This window comes from Epargyreus clarus, unplaced genomic scaffold (genome assembly GCF_041222505.1).
Source record: "Epargyreus clarus isolate Ecla_fem2 unplaced genomic scaffold, WU_Ecla_fem_2.2 ptg000003l, whole genome shotgun sequence".
Lineage (NCBI taxonomy): Eukaryota > Metazoa > Arthropoda > Insecta > Lepidoptera > Hesperiidae > Epargyreus > Epargyreus clarus.
Genome location: NW_027332211.1, coordinates 18586792 through 18598846, shown reverse-complemented (window position 1 = coordinate 18598846; position 12055 = coordinate 18586792). Strand labels below are relative to the sequence as shown.

The following is a 12055-nucleotide window of genomic DNA, read 5'->3' as shown; positions in this document are numbered from 1 at the left end:
ACTTTATAAATATTCAACTTGCATGCGAAGTAAAAAGTAACAAACTGACTGTAAGTATGAAGTTTTTCTTTCATTGCCGAAGTACTCGAGCCGCGAAGCCGACCGCTCGCGAGCACCGGCGAACGGCGAACGGCGAATTGCAGTGTTTGTCCGTATTCACCTCGCACCGAGCATTAACCTAATTAAACATTTCGAGCAACCAACTAAAACCATTACGAGCCTCTTGATTCCGAACTTAAATAGAGGCCTTTTCATAATGTACAAAAATAAAAAAAATGACTCACATCGCAGAATTTCTCTGCAGGTTAATGCCCTGGTAAGGATACTCAAAACTTAGTCATTAAGTACTCGTATTTAGTTCTCTATGTCTCGGTCGGAAATTGTTGCGGAATATTACAAAATTGCAGATTTTAAATGAAATTCAACACACAAAGTTTGATTGGTTGTTTCAGTTTACGGGATGTCTGCTTGAAATCTATTTTGTTAAAGGGATTTATTGGGTAGGTTAAAATTAAAAATAACAGATTAGTAGTTGAAGGTGGTAGAACCCTTTGTGGTTCGACTCCGGCAGCAGTGTTGGGCACAGTTGTGTTTCGGTTTGAAGGGTGTGGTAAGGGAGACATACTTTTTTTTTTTCAGGGGTAACGGCGCATCTGTGGCCGACCTTAGGTAGGAATATCTAAACCTATCTGGGTTCGATTATATATGTCCATGGACGGCAGTGGCCACTTACCATCAGATGGACCACATGCTCATCTGCTACTTCAATATTATAAAAAAAAAACCTGAGGTCAGTCACAGATGTACTGTTGAGGAAGTTGGGATGCCTCGGATAGCCGCAACAAAATCCGAAGTTCAAATTTACGCTGGATGGTTACACAACAATCCAAACAGCGTGATTCCACAGCAATGTTTGCGATGTTCGCTGCCGTTTATATCTTGTTGCCATTGCTTTGAGAATCAAGACCTTTGACTGCCACTGTTGAATTAAATCCTTTGCAAGTCCTCAACGGAGTTGCCTCTTAGCTAATTGTATTTAATAAAATTGGTGTTGAACCGCGGTACACTCGAATGGCATCCGAGTATCACAAAACGACGTTTTGTTTTTTATTAAAATAAGCGAATAAAACCCTCTGTTCGCTTAATGTTATTTTACAATTTACACGATTGTTACAAAAGTGGTATCTGGCATGCAAATAAAGCACAAACAAACAGCTGCATTGTTACGAAACCATCTCATACTTCGAGTCACAGCTCCACTATTGTTTGATTACGACATCATGCATTAGTCATCCGCTGAAAAGCGTCGGGCCCGCGCTGGCGTTAAACTGTTAGCTTTGTGGCGGCGCTGTGCAGCGAGCCGGCGACGAAGTGCACAGCGCTGCACAGTGCACAGTCTGCGAGCACAGCGCCTCTGATTGCGTACAACGCTTACGTACACACCTTTGTGCTTTTACAGCGCTTTGCTACTGCTTATCTTTGACGGAATACTGATAGCTTTTGGGACTGTATTTTGGATAATCACGTTATATCATGTGCCTACCTCATTATTTTGAAATATTATGACAGATAAGCGTAAGAGTGCTATCATCATCGGTTTAGCTGTTTAGCAAAATCAGGCAGTATAAGCCAGAAAGTATAAGCCAGAAAGGCTTTCTTAAATTAGTGCATCAATTAAACAATATTATGAATTTAAGCCGTCCACGCTAAAAGTAGTGTCTAAATTGTGTCGAATGTGATATAAAGTATCAAGAGGAAAATATTTAAATTCCTAAAAGTTGCTTGTTTTTTAAAATGTGTTATATCAATGAACCTTTATTTAGTTCATGTGGTCAATTACGGACCTTAGTATCCTGTTCATCCCGAAGTCACAAACCAGTAATTTGACAGAATAAAGGTGGCAATTCAAAAAATATATGTGTATTTTGAAATGTGGTAAAATGTGGCAGAATAAATGATTTTATTGCAACGAATATGATTTCCACATATTCTCTGCCGACCACAATTGTCTCTGTTCATATATTTGCTTTAAATTCTCGGCTCAAAATGACCCAGTTTAATGTTTAGAAAAGGTTTTCTCTTACGGTATTCTATATTTTTGCTCATTAAATATTAATAGTTTCACTTCGCAGCGACAGTGAGAGTAAGTCATTTTGAAACTTTTATTTTGTTCGATTCGCGAGGACACGGGTGATTTATAGCTTTCAGTGGAGTTTATGTTTTATTCATGGTGTGTGTTGGGTCTGACGAATACTAACCCAACTTCAGCTGACCATATTTTTTGCCAGCATTGCCATTATACTTTATATATGCGTGTACATTCTTATTTTTGCTTTATGTTTGATGTTTGCGTGGCATACCAAAGTTGACGATTACTTAATTATAAATTAATTCAAAAACACAAACCATATTTAAGTTTTGTAATATATAAAAACAGATTTAGAATTGTCAAAAATAAAATATAAACGATTATAATTGAGAACAATTTATGTTACACTTCCATCCATCCATCCATCCATCAGCCTTTTGAGGTCCACTGCTGGACATAGGCCTCCCCTAATTGGCGCCACTCCAACCGGTCCCGTGCCCTTTGAAGCCAGCGGTTTCCCGCCGTCTTCTTCAGGTCGTCGGTCCACCTGGTCGGGGGGCGGCCTGAACTCCTTTTGCCTACGCGTGGTCGCCACTCGAGGACCTTCATTCCCCACCGGTTATCGGTCCTCCGAGCGATGTGGCCGGCCCATTGCCACTTCAGCCTGCTAATTTTGAGAGCTATGTCGGTAAGCTTAGTTCGTCTACGGATTTCATCGTTGCGAATCATGTCTCGTAGCGAAATACCAAGCATAGCCCTCTCCATAGCACGCTGAGCGACTCTGAGCTTTCGAACTAGGCCTACAGTAAACGACCACGTTTCGGCGCCGTATGTCATCACTGGCAACACACATTGCTCGAATAATTTCGACTTCAGGCACTGAGGAATTTTGGACGAGAAGATACTCCGTAATTTCCCGAACGCAGCCCAGCCGAGTTGGATTCTTCGAGTGACCTCCCTCTCAAAGTTGGACTTACCCATCCGGATCGTTTGTCCCAGGTAAATGTACTCGTCAACAACTTCGAGAGGAGTGCCATCAACAACTACCGGTACGGGTGTGACATGGACATTTGACATGATTTTCGTCTTGTCCATGTTCATCTTAAGACCCACCCGTTGTGAGGCACTGTTGAGGTCTCCTAGCATTTTACTGAGGTCCCTCAGCGAATCTGCCAAGATGACTATATCATCGGCAAATCGAAGGTGTGTGAGGTGTTCGCCATTGATGTTAACGCCAAGACCTTTCCACTCCATCAGCTTGAACACATCTTCCAACGCAGCGGTGAACAGCTTCGGCGATACAACATCGCCCTGTCTAACTCCCCGCTGCAATTGGATAGGGTTCGTCCTCTGATCGTGTACTCGGACTGACATGGTGGCGGCTTTGTATACACACTTCAACACCTCGATGTACCTATAGTCGATCTGGCATCGCTGAAGGGACTCCAGCACTGCCCAGGTCTCGATAGAATCGAAGGCTTTCTCATAGTCCACATAGGCAACACATAGCGGCAGATTATACTCCTCGGTCTTCTGTATAATCTGCCGGAGCGTGTGTATGTGGTCCATGGTGCTGTAGCCTTTTCGGAATCCGGCTTGTTCGGGAGGCTGGAAGTCGTCAAGCCTGCGTGCAATACGGTTAGTGAGGACCCTCGAAAAGAGCTTATAAACATGGCTCAGAAGCGCAATGGGCCTGTAGTTCTTCAATAGGGTTTTATCGCCCTTTTTGAAGAACAGTACCACTACGCTTCTGCTCCACGCTTCCGGGGTAGTTCCGCTATTGATCACGGAATCGAACAACTTTTGGAGCGCCACTAGTACGGGTTTTCCGCCAGCTTTTAGCAGCTCTGTTGTGATTCCGTCATCTCCCGGTGCCTTGTTGGTTTTAAGCTGTTTGAGAGCCCCTCTAATCTCGTACAGGCTGACTTCCGGGAGGTCTTCGGTGTAGTGTCGGGTCAGCTTAGCACGTTTGTCGTTCACAGTCTTACGGGCTGGAACTCGTGCAGAAGTATACAGCTGTCCGTAGTAATTCTCGATCTCCCTCAGAACTTCGGGCTTAGACGAAACTATGGTGCCCGACCCGGTCTTCAACCTCGTCAACAGACTCTGCCCAATGCACAGATCTCTTGCGAACACTTTAGAGCCTCGGTTTCGCTCAATAGCGTCTTTTACGCGATTAGCGTTATAAGAACGCCAATCGCGTCGCCTACCTTGGGAGATCTGTTTATTAAGCAGCCTGTATTTCGACATTGAGGTTGGAGACTGCACACACAGTTCTCGTCTCTCCCGCATAAGACCGAGAGTATGCTCTGAGAGAACTCGAGACTTACCACCGGAGGGGGCCTTGAAGTACTTAGACCCTACCTCGTGGACAGTTGCTACATCCTGGGTGTTAAAATCGTCCACGGAAACGCAAGAATCGAGGCACGCGAAACGGTTTCGTAACTCAATCTGAAAGCCTTCGGAGCCCTGGATTTGGACAGATGTTGGGCGGAGCGTAGACTTCATCAGGCGTGACCGTTCGAGCTTAACGTTGATATTTAATGTGCCTCTTACCATCCGGTGATCACTTCCGGTTTTCACCCTGTTGATCACAGAGACATCATTAAATATGTGCCGTTTGTCTGCCAAAATGAAGTCTATCTCGTTCTTGACGGTACCATCGGGACTTATCCAAGTCCACTTTCGCTGTGCCTTCTTCTTGTAGAAGAAGTTCATCATAAAGAAGTCTTCCCTCTCCAAGAAGTTGGCAAGCAAGCGGCCTCGGTGGTTCCGTTGTCCAATTCCAAAGGGCCCCACCTTCAGTTCGTCACCATTTCGCGTGCCTAGTCTTGCATTAAAATCCCCCATAACAACGGTTGTTACGTACTTGATAAATTAAACGATTTTCTGTCTTGATTCCACTTGTTTATTACTATTACTGAGGCTAATTACAATTTCTTTGATTATTGCTGCTTATTACAATTTCTTTAAAGTCGTTACAAGAATACAAGTTGTTACACGTTCTGTCCTATCGCCATATTTTTTCTTCCTTTCTTTTAACCTCGCATTTCCGCTCCTTCCGCCCACAGACGTCAAATTGTGTCAAAACCACAGATGCGTAATAGGCGTGAACATCCTCCCCCCCCTCAAAAACTATGGATTTTGAGAGCAATCTTCGTCCTTTACTGGTAGAGGGCAAAGAGTTTGAACTGCACGTCGGACGATCCCTTTTTCTGTGTTTACATCAGCTACACGCGCGATGCCGTCGTTGCCAGGATAGAGTGCCTTGATGCGTCCCATACGCCATTTCAATGGGGGTAGGTTCGGTTCCTTCAAGACAACCATATCTCCTTCTAATAGTTCCCCCTGTTTGATGCGCCACTTAGCCCTTTGCTGCAACTCGCACAGAAACTCGTTGCGCCACCGCTCCCAGAAGTGTTGTCTCATCTGTTCTAATTGGTTATATCGATTGAGTCTGGAGGTCTTCATATCTAGTAGAGCTGGCGAAGGCAGTGAAGTAAGAGGTTTACCGATAAGAAAATGCCCAGGAGTCAAAGGAAGTAGGTCAGTAGGGTCTGTTGACATGGGGGTAAGAGGTCGGGAGTTCAAAATAGCTTCGATCTGAACGAATAATGTCGATAACTCTTCGTATGTAAAATGTTGGTTGTTAAAAATTCTATAAAGATGATGCTTGGCAGATTTAACGCCTGCCTCCCAAAGCCCACCGAAGTGGGGGGCGTAAGCTGGTGAGAATTTGAATTTAATTCCCTCGTCAGCCGCAAAAGAAGAAATTGATTCATTGCACGATTTTAGAAAAGTATTTAATTCGTTGTTTGCGCCTACAAAATTACGACCGTTATCACAGTGGATTTCGCTAGGTTTTCCACGACGAGATGCGAAGCGTCGCAAACATAAAATAAACGTATCGGTGCTTAGATCTGACGCAAGTTCTAAGTGCACTGCCTTAGTAGAGAAACAAATAAACAGGCACAAATAGCATTTTATGATCTTACATCCGCGCCCAGTACGATCACGAATAAAAAACGGACCTGCGAAATCAACGCCTGAAATCTGAAAAGGTAAGTGAACTGTCACCCTAGAAGAAGGTAAATTTCCCATGATAGGAGAAACCGTTTTTGCTTTTAAAATTCTACATATTTTGCATTTATTAACTGTGCTTCTTGCTAATTTACGTCCATTAATAGGCCAGTAGTTTTGTCGCAAATTATTTAACATAACCTGGGGACCACCGTGTAAAAGTTTACCGTGTACATGGGCGAACAGTAATTTTGTGAAAGCGTCGTTTGAATCTAGCAATACTGGATGTATTTTATCATAATTTTCAGAAGAATTTTGAATTCTACCACCTACGCGTAGGATTCCACTATCATCCACGAAAGGTCTTAGGCTGAGCAAACGTGATCTGGAAGGTAAGCATTTTGATTTTAATAACAATTTAAGTTCTGTTTCAAAACATAGTGATTGATGTTGTTTTATTAAATAGTTTAAAGAAGACTGTAGCTCATCTGTAGTAAGAAAACCTTTGATTTTAGTATTAGTGTGTTTCAGATTAAATATAAATCGTAGCACGTATGCCATGCTTCTTTGTAGTGTAGTGAACCTTGAAAATCTTTCGAAGTTAATTATTTTATGGTCTTGAATTGGTTCATTTAATGTTGTAGTTAAAATATTAGGTTTTGTTCTAGTATTAGTATCGTTAGTTATAGTTGTGCATGTTATAGATGTAGTGTTTCCTTTATTTTTACTATTAGGACTGTGACTATAATTTTTTCTTTCAGGGATATCACTTGAAATATTTAACTTATTGGGCCAATTAGACTCATCTTGTAACAGGAATCGAGGGCCTTGCCACCATAATGCAACTTTATTGATCAAATTCGGATCCAAACCACGAGAGGCCAGGTCCGCGGGATTTTCTAAACCTGGTATATGTCGCCAAACCCCAGATGAAGTTAACTGCTGAATTTCTGCGACTCGATTAGAAACGAATTGTTTTAAATCACGAGCTCGATAAGACAACCAACCCAATACTACCGAAGAATCAGTCCAGTAATAAACCTGAGAGACCTTAAGCCGTAATGCTTGTAACACCTTAGACGTCAAACGAGCCCCTAACAAAGCCCCACAGAGCTCGAGGCGAGGTATCGTTTGTGGCTTGACTGGAGCAACCTTAGTTTTGGCACAAAGAAGATTAATGGCTATCTTACCAGATGAGTCGATAGAACGTAAGTACACACAAGCGGCGTACGCGTCCTGCGAAGCGTCGCAAAAAACGTGAAGCTCGGTTGTTTCAGGATTTTTACTCAGGACACACCTGGGAATGCGAAGTGTTGACAACTCATTTAAACCATTAATGAATTTTAACCAAGCCCGCTCCACGTCATGAGGAACAACGTCGTCCCAATCCAATTTTGAGAGCCATAATTTTTGTAATATTATTTTAGGAATGATAGTACATACACTAAGCAAGCCTAGCGGATCAAATAACTTAGCCGAATTTGACAAAATTGTTCGTTTCGTTGCATTAGAAGAATTTTCAAAGTTACATGGAAATAATAAAATGTCATCGGCTGGGTCCCATTTCAGTCCTAATGCACTGGATTGAGAACTCAGATCCAAGTTCTTGGGAAGAAGGGAATTTGGATTGTTTTCAAAAATAGAAGGCGCATTTGTACGAAACTTGCGAAGGGGAAGGCACGCAGAAGCGAGGGTTTTCGTCACCTCATTGATTATGTGAGTCAGCTCTTCCTTGGAGTCGCTACCGGACAAGAAATCATCCACATACATGTCTGATTTGATTATATTAGATATTTTTTCATCTTGAGATTCATTTGACAACTGAAGCAAACACCTAGTACTTAGGTATGGAGCAGAAGCGGTCCCATAGGTAACCGTGTTCAATTGGAAGATTTTAATAGGGAGGTCATCACTATCACGCCATAAAATCATCTGTAAAGGACGCTGCTCGGGATTCACGAGTATCTGCCTATACATCTTCTCCACGTCGGCTGAAACTACATATTGATGCTGTCTGAATCTTAGTAAAATCGAAAATAAATCGTCTTGCACTACAGGCCCCACATATTGAATATCATTTAGTGATATTCCGGTAGTTGTTTCAGCAGACGCGTCGAAGACAACCCTCAATTTTGTGGTCTCGCTACTCTCACGGATGACAGCATGATGTGGTAAATAACAACCGTGCAGCGGCTTCGCAACTTCACTCATATGTCCTAGGCTCTCATATTCTTGCATAAATTTGTTATAATCTATACGAAGTTTATTATTTTTTCTCATTTTCTTTTCCATTTGCAATAATCTTTTTTCAGCTATGTGATGTGATTCGCCGAGGACATCTGGTGAGTCACGAAGAGGTATCTGCACGCAGAATCGACCGTCACTCGTGCGGTGAGTAGTTTCCTGGAATAGTTTTTCACATATATGTTCATTAAAAGAAGGAATGACTTCGCTGGGAATTTCTTCAAGTTCCCAGAACTTGGAAAGTTGTGTTTGAATGTCCTTACTGAAGTGACAGAATTTACGATTTACCATCATAGAAGAATCACAAAACTTCATACCTAAGGGGCCAGCCACAACCCATCCCAATTCAGTCTCTTGTAAGAGGGGTTTATTAGGTCCAAGATTGAATTTGCAAGGTCTGATTAAATCCCAGAAGATATCGGCTCCGAGAAGAACATCAATTTCAGATGGATAGAAGAATTTCGGATCTGCTAACTTGACATGGTTGGGAATACACAGATCATTAACCCGTACTTGCAAATGAGGCAGCCTGTCTGTAATAAAAGGAAGTATAAAACATTTGACAGATGCACTAAATGAATTATAAGATGAATTTATCACTAGATCGCAATGTTCTGTAATATTTATAACAACATTATTTAATCCCGATACACTCTGAAGCCGATTTTTAATTTTCATTGCGCCGATTTTGGCCGCAGCCGCCTCGGTTATAAAAGATGACTGGCTACCACTGTCCAGTAAAGCTCGCAAGGTAAATGTTTTGCCATTGCTTGTCACCTCAACCAGTGCCGTAGAAAGAAGAGCATGGTTGGAGGAGACAGCGGACATACTAACAACATAAGAAGTATCTTCTTGTATCTTCTTGGATTGTGTAGGTAAGTCGTTACTATCAGATAGTTTATTTGTAATTTTAATGTTATCTTCTTGTTTATTTTGTGATAACTGTAGTTGTTTGCTTGTCGAGAAAGATGACTGTTTATGTAAAACAGTGTTATGTTTCCTTTTACAGATGCGACAACCTCCGAGCTTACATTGATGAGCCTTATGGCCACTACGAAGACAGTTATTACACAGCTGCCATTGAAAAACCTTTGAGATTCGATCCTCAACGGGCAATGTTTTAAATTTAACACAATTGTACAGTTTGTGCTCCTGGTTACATGCTAGACAATTACCGTGAGTTGAGGTCCCAGGTGATGAAGATGAAGCAGCAATAAAAGATTTCGCTCTGACTATACTTTGACGTTTATCAGGTTTTTCAGATTTACTTGCGTGGACTGTTTCCAATACAGTTGCTCGTTGATGAAGGAAATCAAAGAAGTCTGACAAAGAAGACGAATCTGATTTATTTCTATGTTCCTCCCAATCTCTAGCAGTTTTTGAGTCTAATTTAGAAGAAGCCATGTAAATTATGAGGGAATCCCACTGATCTGTAGATTCACCTAAGATTTTCAATGAACTTAGATTTTTAGAAACCATGTCAACAAGATCACGTAAACTCTTAGCGGACTCCTTTGATATTGTTTCAATCGAAAATAAACATTTAATATGTTCATTAATAAGTAACCGCTTGTTGTTGTATCTATCACAAAGGAGTGACCATGCAATCCCATAATTATTAGAAGAAAGAGCAACAGAATTAATAACAGCAGCCGCAGATCCCTCCAAGTAGGAACGTAAATAATGAAATTTATTAATGTTAGCAATAGTATTGTTATCATGTATTAGAGTGAGGAACATATCTCTAAATTCCAACCATTTATTCGGGTCTCCATTGAACAATGGAATCCTCAATGCGGGTAATTTGATATTATTATGGCAATAAGGTGAAGACGACTCGCACTCAGGTGCCTCAATTTCTTTTAATTTTATTTCACTCGTTTGCAAAAGCTCCTGAGCGCTAGCCATGATACTATAACATTTATTTTCAAATTCCTCTCGCTCACTAATTTGAGAGTCGTAGTTAGGGTCCAGGGATTCAATTTGTATTTGAACATCTTCAAATGATGTTAATAAATCTTGTAATTTACTGAGTCTTAAGGACAACTCGTTGCATTGAGTTTTCTTTAGTTTTGTATTTAAGATAGGAGATAAATACTTTTCAAACAGTGTTACGCGAGTTTTTATACGCCCTCTTTGAGCTATAAGTTCCTTGAGATCAGACATAATAATGTAAGCGCAAACTTTTATTTTACGTAAAATAATCGAATACGAAAGATGTAAATAATTATGCAATGAATACAACCTCCAATGCGCCCGTATAACTGAACGCAAACCTCCAGTAGCTCAGGCAATTATCAGTTGCAGCTGGTCTTGATTTGATAGTAGTTGTTAGTATAATTCGTAGGCCGTAGGTACTTCAAATTCTCACCAGTCGCTCCGGAGGATCCTGAAATTAGTCGGCAAATACTATTGAATAACTCGTACGATACTCGTCACGATAAACACGATTGAAGACTATGTTTTATTATGTTTTACAAAAGACGTCGAAGTATAATGAACTTAAATGGAAATTAATGATAAATTTGTAGAAAAAAATGGCGGTCGAAACAATGACAGTTTATAAGTTACACATCTATGGTTCAAAGTTCAAATTTTCAAATATGGAAGAAGCGAACGAATTTTAAAGAATTATTTCGACAAAATCACCCCCAATCGAGGCTTAATTGATAAAAGGGGATGTAGATGAATAGGAAATGGGCGTTACTTCCCTCGGTTTGGATTGTTTCACCGTCCTTAGGGCTCGTATCACCTTCCAGCGTTGATCTTGATCACGTCAATGAATAGGAAATGCGCGTTACTTCCCTCGGTTTGGATTGTTTCACCGTCCTTAGGGCTCGTATCACCTTCTAGCGTTGATCTTGATCACGTCGGGGTCACCATTTTGTTACGTACTTGATAAATTAAACGATTTTCTGTCTTGATTCCACTTGTTTATTACTATTACTGAGGCTAATTACAATTTCTTTGATTATTGCTGCTTATTACAATTTCTTTAAAGTCGTTACAAGAATACAAGTTGTTACACGTTCTGTCCTATCGCCATATTTTTTCTTCCTTTCTTTTAACCTCGCATTTCCGCTCCTTCCGCCCACAGACGTCAAATTGTGTCAAAACCACAGATGCGTAATAGGCGTGAACAACGGTAAAATGGGTTTTTGAGGTATGTATGGCTCTACTTATGTCCTCATACATAACCTCAACCTCATCGTCTGGGTGTGTCGACGTCGGCGCATATACCTGTATGACCTTCAGCGAATACCGTTTAGATATTCTGAGTATAAGGTACGCTACCCTTGCCGACACACTGTCGACCGTTACCACGTTGTTAACGAGGGATTTGTGGACGAGGAACCCGACACCTCCTTGAGACAGGTGTTCGCCCTCCCGGTGATAGAACAAGTTGCCGGATTTAAGGATTACCGTGTCCTCCCCCTGTCTTCGGACTTCTGATAATCCCAAAATACTCCAGTTTAACTTGTCTATCTCTTCTTCCAGCTCCTGTATCTTCTCGTCGGTCCTCAGTGTCCTGGTATTGTATGTTGCCAGGTGCAGAAGTCGTCGTGTGTGGTAGCCGACTCTCTTCCGGGGATTCTTAGCACCCCCTGCCCCGCCGTTACCTTGGCCGCTACCATAGCCCGGAATAGCGGGGCCGCCGGGGACTGGGGGCCGTGGCTTTTCTGCACCTATCATTGGGGGTTA

At 41.6% G+C, this 12055-nt stretch overlaps 2 protein-coding genes across 4 annotated transcripts in view; both read right to left on the bottom strand.

The window, feature by feature from the left end:
• LOC140756562 (zwei Ig domain protein zig-8) overlaps positions 1-12055 on the bottom strand; it is a 468720-nt gene that overhangs the window by 51030 nt on the left and 405635 nt on the right. The window lies entirely within an intron of this gene.
• LOC140756552 (uncharacterized) lies at positions 4975-11488 on the bottom strand. Its single transcript, XM_073092079.1, has one exon. It carries the CDS (start codon positions 10517-10519, stop codon positions 5225-5227), a length of 5295 nt encoding a protein of 1764 aa, XP_072948180.1. The 5' UTR covers positions 10520-11488; the 3' UTR covers positions 4975-5224.